General features: G+C 37.2%; 1 protein-coding gene across 1 annotated transcript in view; it reads right to left on the reverse strand.

Annotated features, from left to right (window-relative positions):
* Positions 1–23,277, reverse strand: part of mIF2 (mitochondrial translation initiation factor 2) — a 196,561-nt gene that overhangs the window by 125,273 nt on the left and 48,011 nt on the right. The window contains exons 8-9 of the mRNA XM_089093213.1: positions 19,398–19,447; positions 3,996–4,210 (exon numbers count right to left, since the gene is read on the reverse strand). Of these exons, the coding sequence (XP_088949339.1) occupies positions 3,996–4,210; positions 19,398–19,447 (265 nt within the window). The remainder of the gene's footprint in view (positions 1–3,995; positions 4,211–19,397; positions 19,448–23,277) is intronic.

Here is a 23,277-nt window from a genome sequence, read left to right on the forward strand (position 1 = left end):
ATTTTTTTATAGTAAAGATCGATGAGAGTATAATGTATGATTTTTTTTTTTTTTAAGACCAGGGCACTTCGTATCGAAGAAGCTGTCGTAGGAACTTCGAAAATGGCTCATTTGATTAAAATAGAAAGGGCTGATGCCCTTTTTAATAGTCGAAAGTAACTGGAGGGCTAATACCCCTCCCACGCCCACCCTCCCATTTTCCTTTATGTTTAAAAACTAAATGTTGCCTTAAGATTAAATCAAAATGCACTGTTTTAATACTAATTCCCAATAAGGTATCTCAGCAGTATCCCAAGAACGACTGAGGTTATTATGTTCAAACTTTCGGGGCTACTTCTGCTCTTAAAATTTAACCAAGTCAAAATAGCGCAAGTGTATCCAATCTATCAAAGAAAGTACGCAGATTTTTTTTTTTGCGAATGGTGTCAAGTTTTCCATTTCAGGTCAACTAGAGGAAGTTTGAAACGAAATTAAACACTACTGTTTGTGTCCAGATTTTTAAAAGGGTGCATTGTTGTTAAAAATTGCTGAAAATTTTTCTCCAGCATAGAAATAGCAGACCAAACTATAAAGTCTTAAAAAAATGAAAAGATTTAAAGTATTATTTTCTTCTTCCCTAAAAAGACTATGTCAATATAAAACGAACAGAAATTATTAAAAAAAAACTTTTTCCACAAAATACGTTTTTCAAAGAAAAGTAAAGAACTCCATTAAACAAAAAATGAGCAAAAATAAAATCAAATAATCTACCAAGCGTAAAACTACCACAAATCAGCAATGATAAATAAAACAAACCCAAAACAAACAGAAAGAACAACAAATAATTGAGTCAAACTCAAAACCAGCAAAAGTTACCATTTGTATGGCTCAAAACCCCTTTGCCTTCCACCGGCTAGAACTTAATTTGCAAACATCCGAAAAAAATACAAGAGATTTTAAAGGGACAGTTTGCTATAAATATACTGATATTTATTAATCAAAATGTTAATATTATTTGATTTATTAAAGTTATAAGAATAAGAACATTTATATTTTGTAAATGTAAATGTAGATGTAGATTCTCGTCTTTTTTGTGATGGTATATTGAGTCATAGTTGATTCCCATCTATTTCGAGGGGGATTAGGAGTGTTGTGATTGGATTGTGGATGTATTGTGTAATAAAAAATCTGAAAAACTCTGAACTCCATCTATTAATATTTGCACGAGGATAACTGTAACTAGTGGGACGCTCATTGATAATATTTTTATGAATATGAAGCGGAATTTTAGGATCCATACCCCGCGTGTACTTGTAAATCACAGTCTGATCGGCAAACGGCACAGTCTGATCACTGTGCCGTCATGGTTTCATGCCAGCAGCAGGGAACTTCGACACAATCTCGTGGATCTCAAAACCCTAGAAAGTATTTTGACCAGAAGTCGTTGCCTAAATTTAAATCTGAATTAGAAAAAGCCGACTGGACCTCTCTAGATGAGCGTTATTCCTATGTCGACAAAATGGACGAGTGGTATAGGAGAATGGTTTCACTTCATGAAGAAACTTGTGTGAAGGTAGGTCATGCTAAAAAGAAGAAAGATACTCCAAGGCCTTGAAATTCGTCAAGATGACGAAAGGCCTTGTGAATTCTGTAAATAAAACATACACAAATGTTTTGAGTGATTGTGATATTGACCATGAAATCTACAGGAAATATAAAATTGCTCTAAATAAGCTACTACGGAAAGCGAAACATGGATATTTTAAAAACGAATTTCAAGAAAACCATGGAAACCCAGCCAAGACATGAGACTATTAGATCAGCTATTGGTAAAAAGAAAGTGGTATTGCCAGAAATGAGTGGAAATCGCGGAGCTAGTCAAATTGCCAATGAAATGGCTCATCACTTTTCGGAAATTAGCGAAAAAGTTAAATTGGCAGTTGAAACCGGCCAGAAGATAGTTCTTTTGAGCAGTACGTGCCTGACCTCAGTGATACTAGTCGTTTTCTTCGGATAACTCGTCAGCAGGAGGTGACAGAAATTGTGAGTGAAATGCGAAATTTTCCTCATCCGCTGATTTTTTCATATCCGCTGGAGCGGATATGTTGTCTCTGAAAGTAGTGAAGTATGTTTTACCCGTGATATGGCCGCGTTACCCGTGATATGGCCGGTTGTATATGACCGTGTTATGGCCGTGTTAATTTGATTTAATGAATGGTTGTATATGGCCGTGTTATGGCCGTGTTAATTTGATTTAATGAATGGTTTTATATGGCCGTGTTATGGCCGTGTTATTTGATTTAATGAATGGTTGTATATGGTCGTGTTAATCTGATTTAATGAATGGTTGTTTATGGCCGTGTTAATTTGATTTAATGAATGGTTGTCTTAAGGTGAATTTCCCGATCAATTTAAACATGCCATAGCCCCGTTGCATAAATGTGGTGACCGAGAAGATTTCAGCAATTATAGACCTATTTAGCTACTCCTTATTCTGTCTCGAATTTTTGATAAAATATTATATGAACGAAAGGCTGAGTTCCTGGAGAGGGAAGGTTTCTTTTATGCAAACCAATTTGGTTTCAGAAAAGGATACTCTACGGAGCATGCAGTTCAGTATTTGATATCTATGATTAATGGTGTTTTGGATGGGAAGTTGAAACCGGTGACTACATTCCTAGACATTCTGAAGGCGTTCGACATAGTGGACCATGTGATCCTTCTGAAAAAGTTACCGAATCTTCTTACCAAACCATATATTTGCAACTGCAAGATATGAAATCAAATGATTACCATGTTCGTTGCTGTGTACACAAGGGGTCCCCTCTCGGGCCTTTTTTTCTCAATATATATTAATGACATCCACCAAGCAATATGTGATTTGACAACGAATGTTGGAAATGGAGAACGAATAAACCTAGGAAATCTCTTGTACTGTTTGCTGATGATACGAATTTTTCAGCTGCGGAGCAGACCGAAGCTTAGCCTTTAGGCACACTGAATAATGATATGAAAAAGTGGAGAAATGCCTGAGGCTAAAAAAAGCTGAAAGTAAATTACAGCGAACGGGGTTTTGGTTTATTTCACCTGAAACCTTTGCGTGTTCTCCAGAATTCAGCTTTGCATGCTATTTGTGGAATTGACAGACTTGCTTCACTTAGAAATATTCATCCACGAATCCATATTTTACCGTCTCCAGAGTTGTGCTTATTTTATAAGCTTCAACTAAGTTATGATATTATTAATTAATATTTCTCCAATGTGTCTTCGTCATATGTTCAGACAGCTGCTGATGTCCATGGGCACCTAACGACACAGGTTGGTATGTATAGAAGGGCGATTAGAGTGTTTGCGAGGTCTGCTTTCTCTACTCATCATATTCTTCCGGTGCTGTGGTCTCAGACCCCATCTTCTTTTAGGGATATTGCTGAAAGGCCTGGCTTCCATGAGCAGTTGAGACACCATTCCCGACCGATTTATTAATTTTGATTTTTTTTTTTTTTTTTTCTAAGTAGTTATATACATTTTATATTTTTTTGTTTTCTTGTGAAATGGGAACCCGAATGAACTGATGTAAATTAGAGTGGCAATATAAGCCCAGGTTACTGCGCTTCGTGCTTTCTTTTGTTGATTTTTATTGTGAATAAATTATGTCTCCATTGAAAAAAAGTACCCCTTCTTGTACGTTTCTTCCTTCAGTTATTCAGAGCATCCTTTGCGCCTAAGTGTTAGTATCTTTCCCTTGCACACAGTGGCATAAGCAGAAAAATTATTTACCCACCACCCCCCTAAAAAGTCAGACCTATGTTGACCTATGCGGATAGAAACGGTTCGTCTAGAAGAAGACTTAAGAATCAAAGATTAGTTGTAAAAAGAATATCAAATAAACAGGTAAAAAATTAAATCTCCAATCTTTCAGTTCCAAGATAAACGATAACAATCATACCAATATATAATGTGGAACCTAGTTTTCCCCCTTTTTTTGGCAATGCAAAAACATTCAACAAAGATCTTACCCTCGATTAAGGTCTGCCTGACATTCGACAACAACTCCTTCCACAGGACCTCTGGGGTCCGCAGAAACTTCTAATAATTCAGCTTGAAGAACTATTGACTCGACAAGGGCTTCCAGACCTATCCGCTTTAAAGCCGAAATAGGTACAGCAATTGTATCACCCCCTCTATCTTCTAGCTGGATTCCATTGGCTAATAGGGCGTTTTTAGTCATTTCCTGTAATTAAATATGATTTGACAAATTTTCAAGTTATTCCAAACTGAAATTAGAAGAAATATTGTTATCTAAAATGACTGCCTCTGTTATTATTTATTATGTGGTCGTACAAGAAAGGGGGTGACTCCAACCTTTCATGAAATTTTTCGCGGGCGCTTTAAAGGACGGAGGAGAATTTACTAGATGCTTTCCAGAGAAACTGCATACGGATTGTTTTGGGTACCCGACTGGCTGACCGTATCTCAAACAGTAGGCCGTGCGAATAATGTGGCTCAATCCATCTTTATAGAACTATAATGAGAGAAAGGATAGAAAGGCTCCAAATATTTAGGTTCTCGCTCATTAGCAAAAAAGCGCAGAAATGACATATCTGATCACATTTGCTGGTATTTACTCCCGGCATTTTTTTTTTTTTTTTTTTGCTTTAACCTCAAGTTCACCTTAAAACTCGAATTTGTGAAAGAGCTAGAGCGGGAGACTTTTCTGATTCGAAATCAGCGCATAATTTTTGGTCGGTAAGTGAAAGAATAATTTTTATAGTAATTTGTTTGAAGTTTATTACTTTTTATTACACAGGTTTCTTAGACTAATTATGTGCTGCCAGTTTACCAAAATGCCATATCTGTTTGGGATATTAAGTTGAAACTTACAGGGAGTGTTGAGAGGGGAGACAGGTGGACCTCAAATTTGGCTTGGGAAAGGGGACAGAGAGAAATTAAAAGTCACTATGTACATCCAGTTTATCGAAACTGCATATCAGCCATATCTCAGGAGCGGCTCGGGGAAGAAGTTGAAACTTTCAGGTAATTTTGGGAAAAGGGTGGCGGGTGGTGAGGCAAGGGGATTTCCAAGATTTATATTGGAAGGGACAAGACAAGATCTTTTATTGACAAAAACACATGACAAATAACTTTCTAAACTGGTCGAGGGAGAGCAGGACTCGATGAGTCGGCCACAAACAAATATAAGAAAATCCCGAAACAACAAATACAGGATATAAAAAAAACATACAAGGTAGCAGATAACAGAGGAGGCCACCCCAGCGCGAGAACACCACAACACAATTCATACTAATATCAATTATTCATCAATCCCATCATCGAGACAAAGAACAATTTTTGAAATATGTTTTTCCAAAGAAGATCTGTTCTTGAAACTTGGGAACCTTTTTACTAAATTAAGTTTATTTACAATATGAGGAATCTGGTATCTGATTGAGAATCAAGCTCTTTCTGATTTAATTGGAGTAAGGCGATAATTCTTGGAGCGGACGGGGTGGGCAGGAGAAATGGGAGTCTCAATTACACCCAAATCATGGAAATAATTTGTTGAAGATTGAATACCATAATACCACATTGCTTTATGCAGGTATTTCAGTTGTTTAAGATTAAGTATATTGAGAAAGACATATAAAGTTTGAGCTTCAGAAAGATTCTGAAACCTTAGTGGGCGATGAACAAAAGTAACTATAACTCTAAATGCCTTATTTTGAATTATTTGAAGAGGCTGCAGGTTGACCGTAAATGTGTTGAAATAGATTAAAGGGCAATAATTAAGATATGATTAAATTAGAGAATGGTATAAAATTTTAAGGATGGAAAAAGGAAACACATGTTTCAATCTATGAAGACAACCTAAGTTAGGGGCAAGTTTCAATCTCAAATAATCAGAATGTTTACGGAAGGATAAAAGCTCATCGAGAATAATCCCAAGGTAACGAAATAATTTTACTCTTTTTATCCTACTTTGATTTACAATTAACTCTTCTATGGTAATTTTATTTACTGTCCGCTGTGACCGCCCAAAAATCATGAATTCAGTTTTAGAAAAATTTGGAGCTAGGTATGCAAAACATGCAAACCATTTATTCAAAGATTTCATTGCTATCACCATTTTCTCAACCAACAAAGATGGCGCTTTAGCTTTTACTGTCACCACTGTATCATCTGCAAAAATTACTGCTAAGCTACTATTCTGGGGTAAACACCTCGGAAGGTCATTTATATAAATCAAAAATAATAATGGTCCTAATGTTGATCCCTGGGGATCTCCAATATCATCAATAGCAATATGGCTTGACAACTGCCCATTTATTTCTACCTGAATTTTTCGACCATGCAGGTAAGATTTTATTAGATCTATGCCTTTACCTCTAATACCTGTGTTATTAATTTTCTCAAGCAAAATTTCGTGTTTTAGCGTATCAAATGCCTCTTTTATATAATATTTAGAGTGGACAAATGATTATCATCATTTAGTGAATCATTAATCTCTAAAATTAGCGCAGCAATAGCTTGTTCAGTAGAATGACCCGACCTGAATCCAAACTGATTTTTAGTAAATAAATTCCTTTTATCAAAATATGAAACAATTCTTTTTTGAATAATTTTTTTCTCGAACCTTAGATATTGGAGAAAGAACAGCTATTGGGCGATAGTTTCCTCTGTCTCTCTTATCACCTTTCTCAGGAATTGGAATAACCCGTGCAGATTTCCATACTTCTGAAAAGATCCCTGATGATATTAGATGCATTTAAAATGTGAAGCAAGGGGACATGGAACACAAAAGCATTTTCTTTCAGAGTATTTGTGGAGAGTCCATCTAGACCTATGGAACTACCACTCTTTAAATCCGTAATTACTTTCTGGAACTCACCGAAAGTAACAGGGCCAGGAACATACTAGAATTTTCAGATGGCGGGAGATAATCTTTACATGAATAAAACCGAGATTCCGAGGAATTCAGTTCAACAGTAGTATTAATATGAGAAAAATAATAAAAAAAAAAAAATATGCAACAATATCCTTCCCCTTCAATTCAACACCATTTTCATTTATGATCGCTTCAGGGTGTGGTGTCTTAGTATTATTTCCAATTTTTTCCTTGATTAAATTCTATATAGTCCGAGGTGAATCAGATTTTTTAAATGAATTTTCATAATAAATTTGTTCACTTGTTCCAAAAATTTTAACCAGCAAATTTTTATAATTTTTGAATCGCTGTACATTTTGAGCCGAGGGGTATTTCATTTTTATCTTATACAGTCGAAGGGAGAGGGAAGGATTTTAATTTATTGTCTCATCCAGAAAGCGTTTGAACTATATAGACACTACGCGTTATAAGCTAATCAAAATGGCATATCTGCAATGTCTCGGAAACGACTTGGGGTAACAAGTTGAAAACTTCAGGGAGCGTAAAAGGGGGAATAGGCAAGTGTACATGGAGCTATGATTTGAAGGAGAAGGTAGAGATAATTCAAGATTAACAACTTGCTTCGAGTTCGTAAAATTACAATACTTACAATATCTCAGGAATGGCTCGGGGGATAGAGTTGAAACTTTCAGGTAGTTTAGGAGAAGTAATTGCGAAAGGGAAACAGACCACCAACACAACTTGTGTTGAACTGAGGGGGCTCAATATGTTTTGTCTTTCGTCAGCCTAAACATTTTCATACTATAAGCTGCTATAAGACTTACAATCTATTCACGGATAAGAAGCGAAATATATTAAGAGACACTATGTGTCACCAGGTTATCGAAATACCGTATTAGTTTAGGATATCAAGTCGAAGCTATAAAGGAGTGTTGAGAGGAGAGACAAGTGGACCTCGAATTTTGAAATGGGGGAGGGTACAGAGGTATATCCAAAGGCACTGTGTGTATTTTGGCTATCAAATAGCCTATTTATAAAATCTTGGGAACAGCTTGGGCGATGTGGTTCAGACTAATTGCAGTGGGTAGGGGTGGGGCCAACTGTCTTTAAATTGTGATTTGCGGGAGGGGGCGGCTAAAACTACTATCCCCGACCTATCTGAATGCTTTACGCTAGCAGCCCCCTTTGGAAGGCCTAGAAATGTCTTTTCTCCGATCCACCTAAACGTTTTTGCAGCATAATATTCTATGGGACCTATAATCTGTTCACTATTAGGTAGCAAGGTGAATAAAAAGAGATTATGTTATGTCACCTGATACGAAACAGCGTATCTGCAATATTCAGGGAGTGGCTTTGGGATCAAGCTGAAACTTTTAGGGAGCGTTGGGGGGGGGGGAACTCAAATCTTGATTTCCAGGATGGGTGCAGAGGAAAGGGCCTAATGTTTAGTCTCCAATGTTTTTAAAATCCTTGGCATTATGAGCCCTCTGTTGGACGAGAGTCAATTCCCATAAACACAAAAATTACCACAAACAAGAGTGAGACTACGACCCTTTAAACCTTTTAAGGTAACAGTGTCATTTGAGCTTTACTGAAAACACAATCTTTAAAATTTTCTTTTAATAATTATAAAATTGACAAATCAAAATTTGCAGACTTCCAGGAATTAATATCATTACACATTAAACTTTAGTAATTCTACTTCATTAGTGACTTCATTAGATGGTTTTATTTATACTTTTTTTAAATTTTTATTTATATGTAGGAAAATAAAAACCACACTTTTCTAAGTACATATCGTTTTCATTAAAACGCAAATGACACTCAAACTGTTAAGAGGGTTTGAGAAGGAGAAGATGTAGCATCACTCTTAGTTGTAAGCCTTTATTAGTCCTGTGATATTTCCTATTTTTTGTTTTATTGTTGCAGACATTATCGAAAATAAAAAACACATTGCTCAAAACATAAACTGTTTTCAGTAAAGCGCCAATGACGTTATGGCCTTCAGAAGGTTTAGGGGGGTAGCCCCGCTAGTCTTTGTGGTAACTTCTGTTGCTTTCAAGTTTGAATCGATTATACATTTTAATTTCTGTTCGTTTTAGGCTTGAATTATTTTAGGAAGTCGGCCCGTCCTGAGCTTCAATGTTGCTCTTTAATTCTCTTTGAAAAACTTCATGAGAAAAAATATTAAGGTTAAATATAAAAAGTGCAAGGTCTTTCCTTATAAATGATATACCCTAAGTAGATACCCTAAGATATACCCTAAATGATATACCCTAAGTAGCTGCTAATAGCTGTCAATTTTTTGGTTTTCAATAAATTATAACAGCGCTCTTCAAAACTTAGTTTTTGAAATTCACTTATTTGAAAATTACAAAAAACATTTTGTTGACTTCATTTTTTGTTATTTAAGAATTGTTTCCGTACAGTTTTGGGGTTTGAAAAATACTCCAGCCACCATGCAAATTGAATGAAATATACCTCATATGTACAAAATCTAAATGCTTTAGTATTACTCCTTTTGGACTTCAAATCGGCGATTCTATAAATAAAACTCCCTGGGCTTTGTAAAAAAAAATCCCAAAAATCGACCAAATGGACAAGAAGGAGATACATAACTAATGTGGCAGATATCTAAATTAGGTACACTAACATGTAGATAAGGACTAACACTGTAACACATGAACCCTCGATGAACGTTTGACCAAGGAAATTCGTTTAGTTGTCAATGAGCCAATTTGGCCGTCAATGAGCCAAATCCGTCAATTTGGCCAATCTGTTAAACAAAATTGCTTGAATCTAAACATCTAGAGCAGCACACTCTACAAACCCATACTACAGTCTATATTATTAACCCATACGACAAACCAAATCGAAATTATTCAAAAGATTTATATTATCTCTAAACTTTAAATAGATCAATTAAAAAAAACAACTCAAAATGAGGGTTAAACTAGAAAAATAAAATTCAGTTCAGATTCTGGCGTAGAACTTTTCAATATTGAGATATGATTACGAATTTCCCATTTTGATCGAAAAAGGCTGCGATTTTGGGATCTTAAATAAAAATTTAAATTCAGAGGGCCCTTACATTATGGCCCTTGCATACAAAGTAAAACCTCCAAAACTAAAGCCACTCCTTCAATCATGATATTTTATTATAAGGACACTTTGCTTAAAGTAAGAGGTATTTTATAGTGCTATTTTACTGTTTTCAAACAAGTCCAACGTGACTTGATAGAAGTCCAACGTCCAACGTGACGTATAGAAGTCTATACCTTATTGACTTTTGCAGGGTGACTTCTATACCATACTGACTTCTTCTTACTGGCTGCTATATACTATTACGTTATTTAAAAAAAAAAAAAAAAATTATGAAAGTAAGGAGCGATATCAGAGGCAACGCTGTAGCGGTGCCTATAGTAAAGGCCACACGGCTCCAATGTTTTATTATTTATTTATTATTATTTTTTTTCCCAGAGGCACTTCATATGGAAGGGGTCGTCATAGAAACTTCAAAGGTGGCTCATTTGATTGGAAATCGAGGGTTCTAGTGCCCTTTTTAGCAGTCTAAAATGATTGGAGGGGAACTAGCCCCCCCCCACGCCCATCATTCCCCCAAACATATCCAATCAAAATTTTAAGATAGCCATTTTGTTCAGCGTAGTTGATTTCCAGATAGAAAATATATTTTTGAGGACGACACTCCCCCACAACCCTCAGGGCAAGGGTTTTAAATTATGCACTGGGGAAATATCAGGTGTTTATAGAAGGCATTGTCGTTAAAAATTCAAATCAGGCTCATTCGATTGTAAATTAAAGTGATAGTGCGCTTTTTAATAGTCGAAAGTGATTGGAGGGCAACTAGCCCCCCCACGCCCATCATTTCCCCAAACACATCCAATCAAAATTTTGAGATGGCCATTTCTTCCATTGAGATGGCCAATTTTGAGATCCAACCCTCAGGGCAAGGGTTTTAAGTTATGCCCTGGGGGCATATAAGGTTTTTATAGAAGGCGTTGTCGTAGAATCTTCAAAAAAGGCTCATTCAATTACAAATTCAAAGGGCTAGTGCCCTTTTTAATAGTCGAAAGTGATTGGAGGGCAAATAGCCCCCCCCCCCGCCCCTCCTTCCCCCAAACACATCCAATCAAAATTTTGAGATAGCCATTTTGTTCAGCGTAGTTGATTTCCACATAGAAAATATGTTTTTGAGGAGAACACTCCCCCACAACCCTTACGGCAAGAATTTTTAGTTATGCCCTGGGGGCACATAAGGTTTTTATAGAACGCGTTGTCGTAGAAGCTTCAAAAAAGGCTCATTAGATTGGAAATTCAAAGAGCTAGTGCCCTTTTTAATAGTCGAAAGTGATAAGAGGGCAGCAAGCCCCCCCCCCCCCTCCACGCCCATCATTCCCCCAAACACATCCAATCAAAATTTTGAGATAGCCATTTCGTTCACCGTAGTTGATTTTCAGATAGAAAATATGTTTTTGAGGAGGACACACCCCCACAACCCTCAAGGCAAGGGTTTTAAGTTATACCCTGGGGGCATATAAGGTTTTTATAGAAGGCGGTGTCGTAAAAACTTAAAAAAGGCTCATTCGATTGGAAATTCAAAGGGCTAGTGCTTTTTTATAGTCAAAAGTGATTTGAGGGCAACTAACCCCCCACTCACGCCCACCTTTTCCCCAAAAACATCCAATCAAAATTGAGACAGCCATTTTATTAAATGTAGTTTTAAGTTCTAGAAATTAGGTCTTTGAGGATGACAATTCCCCCAAAGCCCTCAGGGAGAGGGTTGTAATTTAAGGATTCTTTACGGCTCCAATGTTTTATTTTTTTTCCAGAGGCACTTCATATGGAAGGGGTCCTCGTAAAAACTTCAAAGGGGGCTCATTCAATTGGAAATCGAAAGTTCTAGTGCCCTTTTTAATAGTCGAAAATGATTGGAGGGCAACTAGCCCCCCCCCCCCCCCACGCCCATCATTCCATCAAATACATCAAATCAACATTTTTACATAGCCATTTTGTTCGGCGTAATTGATTTCCTGATAGAAAATATGTTATTTAGAAGGACACTCCCCCACAACCCTCGGGGCAAGGGTTATAAGTTATGCCCTGAGGGCATATAAGGTTTTTATAGAAGGCGTTGTCGCAGAAACTTCAAAAAGGCTCATTCGATTGGAAATTCAAAGGGATAGTGCCCTTTTTAATAGTCGAAAGTGATAAGAGGGCAACTAGCCCCCCCCCCCCCCGCCCCTCCACGCCCATCATTCCCCCAAACACATCCAATCAAAATTTTTAGATATACATTTTGTTCAGCGTAGTTGATTTTCAGATAGAAAATAGGTTTTTGAGGAGGACACTCCCCCACAACCCTCAGGGCAAGGGTTTTAAGTTATACCCTGGGGGCATATAAGGTTTTTATAGAAGGCGGTGTCGTAGAAACTTCAAAAAGGCTCATTGGAAATTCAAAGGGCTAGTAGCATTTTCAACAGTCGAAAGTGATTGGGGGGGGGGGCAACTAACCACCCTCTCACGCCCACCTTTTCCCCAAAAATATCCAATCAAAATTTTGAGACAGCCATTTTATTCAACGTAGTTTTAAGTTCTAGAAATTAGGTTTTTGAGGATGGCAATTCCCCCAAAGCCCTCAGGGAAAGGGTTGTAATTTAAGGATTCTTTATGGCTTCAATGTTTCACCTTCATATAGAAGGGGTCGTCGTAAAAACTTCAAAGGGGGCTCATTCGATTGGAAATCAAGAGTTCTAGTGCCCTTTTTAATAGTCAAAAATGATTGGAGGTCAACTAACCCCCCACCACGCCCATCAATCCCCCAAACACATCCAATCAAAATTTTGAGCTATCCATTTTGTTCAGCATAGTTGATTTCCAGATAGAAAATATATTTTTGAGGAGGACACTCCCCCACAACCCTCAGGGCAGGGTTTTTAGTTATGCCCTGGAGGCATATAAGGTTTTTATAGAAGGCGTTGTTGCAGAAACTTCAAAAAAGGCTCATTCGATTGGAAATTCAAAGGGCTAGTGCCCTTTTAAATAGTCGAAAGTGATTGGAGGGTAACTAGCCCCCCCCCCCCACACCCACCATTCCCCCAAATACATCCAATCAAAATCTTGAGACAGCCATTTTATTCAGCTTAGTTGATTTCCTGATAGAAAATAGGTTTTTTAGGAGGACACTCTCCCACAACCCTCAGGGCAAGGGCTTTAAGTTATGCCCTGGGGGCATATAAGGTTTTTATAGAAGGCGTTGTTGTAGAAACTTCAAAAAAGGCTCATTCGATTAAAAATTCAAAGGGCTAGTGCCCTTTTTAACAGTCAAAAGTGATTGTAGGGCAACTAGCCCCCCTGCCCAACATTCCCCAAAACACATCCAATAAAAATTTTGAGAAACCCTTTTTGTTCAGCGTAATTGATTTCTACATAGAAAATATGTTTTTGAGGAGGACAATCCCCCACAACCCGTGAGGCACGGGTTTTAAGTTATGCCCTGGGGGCATATAAGGTTTTTACAGAAGGCGTTGTCGTAGAAACTTCCAAAAGGGCTCATTCGATTGGAAATTCAAAGGGCTAGTGCTCTTTTTAATAGTCAAAAGTGATTGGAGGGCAACTAGCTTCCCCCCCCCACCCATCATTCTCCCAAAAAAATCGAATCAAAATTTTTAGATAGCCATTTTATTCAGCACAGTTGATTTTAAGATAGAAAATATGTTTTTGAGGAGGACACTCCCCCACAACCCTCAAGGCAAGGATTTTAAGTTATACCCTGGGGGTATATAAGGTTTTTATAGAAGGCGGTGTCATAGAAACTTAAAATAAGGCTCATTCGATTGGAAATTCAAAGGGCTGGTGCCCTTTTTAATAGTCGAAAGTGATTTGAGGGCAACTAAACCCCCTCTCACGTCCACCTGTTCCCGAAACACATCCAATCAAAATTTTGCGACAGCCATTTTATTAAACGTAGTTTGAAGTTCTGGAAATTAAGTCTTTGAGGATGACAACTCCCCCACAGCCCTCACGGATAGGGTTGTAAGTTATGTCCTGGGGGCATATAAGGTTTTGTATGGACAACATTGTCATATAAACTTCAGAGAGGGCTCATTTGATTGGAATATGAAAGTTCTAGTTCACTTTTTAAGCGTCAAAAGATATTGGAGGGTAACCAGCTTCCCTCCCCCCAAAACCCTATTTTCCCAGATGCATCCAATAAAAATTTTAAGATAGCTATTTTGTTAAAAGTAGTTCAAAGATTATATAAAAAAAATTACGGTGTTGACACAACCCCCCAGGGCCCGGGGGCAGGCGTTGCAAGTTATACCCTGGGGGCATTAATGGGTCTTATGGAAGGAATGCTCGTATTAACTTCAAACAGGGATCATTTGAATGGAAATTGAAAGTTCTAGATCTCTTTTTAAGAGTCAAAAGAGATTGGAGAGCACCTAGCCCCCTCCCCCTCCACGCCCTTTTTTCCTCAAACCCATTCGATAAGAATTTTGAGATAGCCTTTTTTAAAATAGTTCAAAGACCATATAACGAAAACTCAGGGGTCAACACAGCCCTCCAGGGCCCGAGAGCAGGTGTTGTAAGTTATGCCCTAGGGGAAAATACGGTTCTTATTGAAGGGATGCTCGTAAATAATTCAGAGATGGATCATTTGATTGGAAATTGAATGTTCTAGTTGAGTTTTTTCGAGTCAAAAGATATTGGAGGGCAACTAGCCCCCACGCCCCTTTTCCCCAAATACATCCAATAAAAATTTGGAGATAGGCATTAAGTTAAAAATTTTCTAAAAAGTCAGATAACAAAAACTCAGGTGTCGTCACAACCCCCCCAGGCTCGAAGGCGGGCGTTGTAAGTTGTGCCCTGGGGCATATATTGTTCGTATGAAAGGGATGCTCGTATAAAAATTTCCGAGGGGGCTCATTTAATTGGATATTGAAAATTCGAGCTCACTTTTTAATAGTCAAAAGAGATCCGAGGGCAGCTATCCCCCAACCCATCTGATGAAAATTTTGAGATAGACATCTTGATAAAAATAGTTCAAAGGTCGGATAAGAAAAAATCCGGTGTCAAGACAACCCTCCAGGACATAGAGGAGGCCGTTCTATGTTATGCCCTAAGGGCATGTACGGTTTTTATGAGAGGGACGCTCGTATAAACTTCATAAAGGGCTGATTTGTTTGGAAATTTGAACTTTTAGTTACCATTTCAGGAGCCAAGAGAGTTAAACTAGCCCCCCCACGCTCTTTTTTCCCCGAAACCCGCCCCCTACAAATTTTGAGATAGCCAGTGTTTTGAAAATTGTTCAAAAACTAGATAACAAAAAACACACACACCCCCTCCAGAGCCCACGGGATAGGCGTTGTAAGTGTTGTCCTGGGGGCGTATAGGGTTCTTATGAAAGGGATGCTCGTATAAACTTCAGAGGGGGCTCATTTGATTGGAAATTGAAATTTCTAGTTAGATTTTTAAGAGTCAAAAGATATCCGAGTGCAACTAGCCCCCCCCCACACGCACCCTTTTTCCCCAAGCCCATCCGATAAAGTTTTTAAAAGAGCCATTTCATTAAAAATAGTTCTACGGTTAAATGAGACAAATTTCTGTAATAACGCAAACCGCGAGGGCCCGGAGACAGACGTTATGAGTAATGCTCTATAGGTATGTATGATTTTCTGGGAAAGGAGTCTTATAAAAATTTCGGAGAGGGCTCATTTCATTTGAAATTGAAAGTCCTTGTTCACTTTTTAAGAGTCAAATAGATCGGAGGGCAACTAGCCCCCCCCCCCGCCTCCACTCCCTAAATGCATCAGATAAAAATTTTGAAATAGGCATTTTGTTAAAAATAGTTCAAAGTTCTAATAACAACAAACTCCGGTGTCGACACAGCCCCCCAGAGCCCGGGGGTAGGCGTTGTAAGTTATGCCCTTGGGGCATACATGGTTTTAATGGAAGGGATGCTCGCATAAAATTCCTAGAGGGCTCATTTGATTGGAATTGAAAGTTGTAATTCACTTTTTAAGAGTCAAAAGTGATTGGAGGGCAGCTAGCCCCCCCCCCACACTCCATTTTTTCCCCCAGAGGTACTTCATATAGAAGGGGTCGTCGTATAAACTTCAAAGGGGGCTCATTCGATTGTACATCGAGAGTACTAGGGCCCTTTTTAAGAATCAAAAGTGATCAGAGGGCAAATGGCCCCCCAAGCCCTTTTTCACCAAATACATCTGATAAAAAATTTGAGGTAGCCATTTTGTTAAAAGTAGTTCAAAGATCAGATAAGAAAAACTCCTGTGTGAACACCACCCCCCCCCCCAGGGCCGGGGAAGGCGTAGTAAGTATTGCTCTGGGGACATATATGGTTCTTATGGAAGGTATGCTCGTATAAAATTCAGAGAGGGTTCTTTGAATGGAAATTAAAAGTTGTAGTTCATTTTCTCAGAGTGAAAAAGATCAAAAGGTAACTAGCCCTCCCCGGCTTCAACGCCTTTGGGTGAATTGAATGGATAAACCAATCGGATAAAAATTTCAGCTGACCATTTTGTTAAAATTGTTCAATAATCAGATATTAAAACTCCAGGGTCGACACAACCCCAAGGGCCCAAGGATAGGCGTTGTAAGTTATACTCTGGGGATATATATGGTTCTTATATAAGAGATACTCGTATACACTTCAGAGAGGGCTCCTTTGATTGAAAATAGAAAGTTCTAGTTCACTTTTAGTGTCAAAAGAGACCGAAGCTTAATCTAGTCCCCCCCCCCCACATCCTTTGTCCCCAAACCCATCCGATAAAAATTTTGAGATAGCAATTTTGTTAAAAATAGTTCAAACATCAGATAATAAAAACTCCGAGGTTGACACAAACCCATTATTTCACTTTGATATTGTTACTTTGATATCAATTTTGATACTTTGATTAATATTTGTTTTTTTTTAAGTTTGATTTTGAAATAAGGAATTTTTAAAAAATTTAAATTTTTTGCAATAAAAAAGAACAAAAAATAATTAAAAAAACTTTACGAAAAATAAGTTTTTTAATGAAAATTAAAGCCAATTTTAAAATTAAGCTCAGAATATAAAAATACATTTTAAAATTAAATCTTAAAACGACCAGAAATTACAATTAAAAATAAATGAAACCCAAAACGAACACAAATTAAATAAACAATCATAGCAAAAATATACAACAATTAATAATATAAATTAATAAATAGATCTTAAGGCGTGTAATGCTTAGATTGAATATGAGTATCAATCTTAAAATGAAAAAAAATATTTTCCTATATAAGTATAAATGAAACTTAAAACGAACAGAAATTAAATAAACAACAAATGCAAACAAACATACAATAGATAATACTTTAAATTAATAAATAAATCTTAAAACGAGTGAAGCTTAAATAGAATATGCAAATCAAGCTTAAAACGAACAAAAATCACCACGAACAAGAGTCTGGGTATGACCTCCTTCTCTCACTGTAAAAGTCTAAAACCTACTGCGTCATTGGCACTTTACTGAAAACTATATGCGTCATGAACAGTATTGGAAAGTATAAACAACATCAAATTGAATATTTGATGAATAATGATATTAATTGTTGAAAGATCCATCAGTTCAAGAATTTATTTCACTGTAATTGTAATTTTATTTTCAATACTGTAAGAACTGGAAAAGAAAATATTTGTAATATAATCCGTTTTCAGTTAAGCACCAATGACGCAGTAGGCTTTTGGTTTTTATTTACAGTTAGGAAAGGAGGCAGTATCCAAACACTTGTCTGTAGGGACACCATATTCGTCTTTAAAAAATTTAAAAAGAGCTAATAAATTAAACTGAATATTTTATGTATAATGATATTAATTGCTGAAAGCTCATCTGTTCAAAATTTTACTATAATTTTAATGTTTATTTTCAATATTAGGTACAAAAGAAGACATTTGCCATAAAATTGGTTTTCAGTGGTTCAAAGTTTCCCCGTGTTAAATTTCCTCTGGTAAGTTTACCTCCAGAACCTATTCTCCCAATGTGAAAATCTCTCCGTATAAAGCCACAATTATTTATTATGTGTGTGTGTGGGGGGGGGGGGGGCAGTCCCCTCATACAATGCCGAGAAATCTGGTTACCCTCTCCCTGAAAAATTCCTTCCCCTCACGGAAAATCCCTATAGGTATGTTTCTTCCCACTTAAAATACCCCCCCCCCACCAGGAAAATTCCCCTCAACCAATTCCATTCTAGCCAAAAATTACCCCTGGGACTTTTTTGCGAACGATCCCGGCTGAAAATCCATTCATCAGAAAATCCCCCCCCCGGAAAATGTCTGTATACTTCTCAATAAGAAATACTAAACGTAAACAATGGGCAAATATTCTGACTTACCAACCTTTCTCCAGGGATTGTGGGGGGTTATGTTATCCTCAAAGACATAGTTACTGGGCTTTTCAACTATGCTGAACAAAATGGTTATCTCATAATTTTGATCGAATGATTTTATGAAAACAGTTGGGTGGGAGGGGGTCCAACTGCCCTCCAATCTTGTTGGTTACTTAAAAAGGGCACTAGAACTTTTAATTTGCGTTCGAATGAGCCCTTTCTCGACATTCTAGGACTATTGGATCGATGCTATAACTCCTGAAAAAAAAAAGATCCGTGATCTTTCTTCTGGCAAAAAATACGAAATTCCACATTTTTGCGGATGCAAACTTGAAACTTCTACATCAGGGTTCTAAGATACACTAAATCTGATGGTTTGATTTTTACTAGGATTCCTTGAATTTTAGGGGGTGTTTCCCCCTTTTTCGAAAATCAGGCAAATTTTCTCAGGCTCGTAGCTTTTGGTGCGTACCACTAAACTTAACGAATCTTATATATTAAGAATCAACATAATAAGCCGATTCTTTCGATATATCTACGATATCAAAACTCCATTTTTTAGAGTGTCTGTTACAATTGAGCAGCATCGCTCCTTATTTATAGTTCGTTACCACGAACTGTTTGATGTCCGAGTTCTCTGCTCATATGAGATTCTAATGAAATGAAAGAATTTTTTATTTAAAAATCTTCCGCATAAGGTTTCAAAATAAATATCCTTAAAATATTAGCTCTTTTCTGTCAAATTTCACTGCCTTATAAAAATTGCTTCCCCTTTTCAGTATGCCCTTTGCCCTTTTGATTATTTGCCCTTTGATTATTTTCGAGTAATAAGAAAGGCACTAGCCATCTCAATTCCCAATTGAATGAGTCCGTTTTGAAGTTTCTTCGACAACACATTCTATAAAAACCTTATATGCCCTCAAGGCATAACCTACAGCCTTAGCCCTGACAGCTGTGGGGGGGGGGGGGTGTCATTTTCATTTCAATGAAAATGGTTGTCATGTTCATTTCATTTCAATTACAAAATGAAAGGTCTAAGAAATGATTTACCACTACTGCAAACCTTAACATACCTTGCTACGACCTTACCAGAGCTGCAAACTTGATGATTAATTTTTGACATCAAATAAGAATTAAAACTTACCACGTCAGCACCGGGACGATCAATTTTATTGATGGCGACGACAATGGGTACTGGAAAATAAAACTAAATTATCAATAATATATAAAAAGAACAGCAAGCGATAAATAAAAAAATGATAAATAATAGCATTGTTGCCTTGAGTTTCGCAGACGGCAGCAAAATTGGTCCTGGATAATAAACACTTGTTGAAGAAAAACTAAAAAAAATAATAACAGCAACAAATTAATAATAACAATAATGATAATAAACAATTCTAAACCAAAATAAGCTATAATAAATATCTTTTAGTCCAGAATACCGTAATATTTTTGCCATCATTTCTGTGTGGCATCAGCGATTGCTTTACATGGAAAGGTGTAAAAAAAAACAAAAAAAAAAAAAAAAAAAACAAAAAAAAAACAAAAAAAAAACAACATTTACTGGCAACCAAACAACTGGGCAACCAAAGGAACATGGTGGGGTGTACTCTTCTCCTCTGAATTTTTTCTTTTTTTTTTTTTTTTGAAGTCGTACAAGAGAAAAATTAAAAAGAGAATTTACATAGGACCACGGGATGAAAGATGACCAACAGAATGAAAGAATCTCTGAGTGCATAAGCCGCATACTCCTTTTGGAGCATTTTGGAGCAAAATATCTTTTGGTCCATAATACCGTAATATTTTTGCCATCATTTCTGTCGACGGCTACTAAAATTAAGATTTATTATTTCGCCAATAAGAGTCAATGTTAGAATACCCATTTATTATGCCCTGAATACCCTTTTATGAAATTATTGCTATAATTAACAAATAATAATACTGCAAGAAAGTAATTTCGGTAATGAAAAAAACAGTAGATACGGATGAGGAAACTGTTAATTATAAATAAGTAAATAAATAAATAAGTATAAAAAAGACAGTATCAATCAGGGCCGTTCAAAGGGAAGGGGGTAACCAGGGCACGCTGCCCCAGGCACCATGGCTGGGAGGCACCACGGCTTGGCTTTTTTATTTATGTTTGGGCCAGGGGGGGGGGCTGTAATTAATTTTACTCCGGGTGCCATCAACCCTAGAAGCGACCCTTGTAACAATAATGGTTAATTAGTATTATGAAACAAAATTATTGAATTGAAAGTTATTTCTGAATTTTATTTGAATATGGGAAATAAAAACGTAAACAGAATATCTACATATTTATGGTGATGCTAGTATGATCGCTTCAAGTTATACCCGCACATACCTTTGGGTTAAGCTTGTCAATTAGGCAAAGCATGGGGCCTTATCCTTGAAACGAAAAGTTTTATTAATAAGTTGTTGCTTTTTTTATATCGTCGGGTGGGTGTCTTCTGTGGTGTGGTTAATGTCTCTGGTCCAAGTTAGAATTGTTTTTTTTTTCGTTTATTGGACAAAACCCTTTGTTCCTGCTTGGTTTTTGGCAAGTAATCCGTTGGCTACTGACTGCTATTTCCCTTTTCAGTATGTATGTTTTATTTGTATCCTCTTTTGTCTCTTGCCTCTTTATAATCCCTCTCTTTTGCGTCTTTATTTTTCTTGCTTTTGTCTCCTTTTTTGTCTTACCTTAGTTTCGTCTTATTCTTTCTCCATGCATTCTCGGTAGAAAAGCCTTGCGGGGGGGGGCTGTTTTGGTATTGTTTTTTTTTATTAATAAATCTAATCTTATCTTTCTAAAAATCGCTTGAAAGTTTCCTTTGAATTTTAAGTGAATTTTAATCGCATATTAGCCGTGCAAACTTTATGAAGACGTGGCAACTGTTCATCTAAGCAAAACGCCATCTACATCTCCTCTTCAATAGTGAAGAGGAGATGGCGCGAGAAACACGCAGGTAGAAGAGTCCAAGAACGCAGGTTGCTGTGAACTTTAAAACGGCGACCACTGTATACAAGCAATCTCTTTAGTTTGCGATGACATCGGAACGAAAAAGCGAAGGAATGAATAATATGTGACACCCATAGTTACTGTACATCGTTCCAAATCCATACCAATATTGAGGCCTACTTACTACGAAGAAGCTTTGAACAACTCGGATAACCTCCCTCCTGTACTAAAAACTTGACGCTCGAACTGCCAAAATGCATTTCCAAAGTATGATTCAATGCAACTCCAGATCAATAACGAACAAAGTATACGAGTTAGAGATTGTCTTACTCATCAACTCGACACTACTAACAATAATCACTGAGTGCTGGGATATTAAAACGAAAACAGGCGCTATTAAAGGCTATCTAAACTTCTTCAATACCAGGCTTGACAGAAAAGTTACACGACGCGGAGGTGGATTAGGTATCTACTGCCTAGAAGATTTGTCAACCGGACAACTTAGCAACCCCTCAGATCGTATCACGAAACAACCTGGCTGTGGTGCAAGCCGAAACGGTTACAAAGAACTTACACTTGCATCATTCTAGCAGCAGTATATTATCCTGAAGGTGCCCGTAACAGACGTCCATTAGTGACGCTCCTGCAGGATCAAGTTGCTAGTTTTCGGAAACAATTCAGTAATCCAGCTATCATCATAGCTGAGATTATAACTTAACCGATAAAAAGTGGATTTCCCGTGTATTAGATCTGAAACAAGTGGTCGATGTTCCCACTAATGAAAGTGGAAACACACTAGCCCTTTTACTAACAAATCTTGAGATGTTATACGAACCATCAGTCTCCCTAGGACCACTCGCTAAGTCACGTTAAGTCACCACCGTCCTGTGATCAACTGATACTCTTATTGATAACTCTCAACTTAGCGAAGGTATTTGAGGGTTTTATCTACCGCTCTCTGTTACAACAAATTACGCCTTCGATAGATCTGTACCAATATGGTTGCATACGACGCGGTATGGCAAGATATCTAAAGTGAATGGGTCACTTAATCGTCAAGTCGCTGGACACTTCTAATAGCATTGTCGATTTACTTTTGACGGACTACAGGAAAGCATTCGACCTTTAAAAAAACCTGACCACATTAACAAATCTAAAAGAAATGAGAGCTAAAAATTAAATACTACTATTAGTGAGAGTTTTCTACGGGAGAGACGATAATTAGTTTATCCTTTGTTTGCCGAAGATACAGGCTCTGAGTGGTCAAAAATAACCTGCGGCTATCCCCACGGAACAAAACTAGCTGCTCCTTTATTCCTTGCAGTCATCAACGCAGATTCCGATCGAAGCAGATTCCGAGGAGTGTTTTAAGTTCGTTGACGATTTGTCTGCTTTTCTCAAGTACATAGTCAAGAATACAGTAGCAAAGCTGCAGTTTGACTCGATTCTCTTCACGGACTTCATCACCCAGTGTCAATCAAATAGCCTACAAGTGAAGGAACAGACATTGAAAGTTCTACGATTCAATCTACTCAAAGTGGACATTACAATCCCGGATGTGCCGTTTCCAACTGTTTTCTCTGCAACAATCCTAGGTGTAACATCTACAGGTTATTGCTCGTTTAAACTGCATGTAGATAATATTACAGGCAAAGGTTACTACTGATTCTAGCGTTCAAAAAGTATGCGTAGATTGGGCTTCTCGGATCGCCAACTCCTACTGTATGTTTGGTATTGTACTAGTATGTTAGTATTCAACTAAAAACATCAACGCCACGAAAAAAAATGATATCCCCACCCAACCTCCTTTCAATGTTCGCTAATTACAACTTGTAATGATCTTTCCTTTAAGCACTAGTTTTTACAAATTGCTTAAAACTAGCGTTTAACGCTAACTTTAGCGTTTGTAGCTTTAACGTTGTAAAACTTTAACGTTTGTAATACGTTTTGGTTTTGCGAAGTTTGTAATGACCTCCCACATGAGTAGGTTAGTATTCAACTAAAAACAACAATCCCATGAAAAACCAATCAAATCAACCCCCCACCCTCACCGCAATACTCTTTG

This window comes from Artemia sp. Qi Xiang Cuo, chromosome 8, assembly GCF_049724085.1.
Source record: "Artemia sp. Qi Xiang Cuo chromosome 8, ASM4972408v1, whole genome shotgun sequence".
NCBI lineage: Eukaryota > Metazoa > Arthropoda > Branchiopoda > Anostraca > Artemiidae > Artemia > Artemia sp. Qi Xiang Cuo.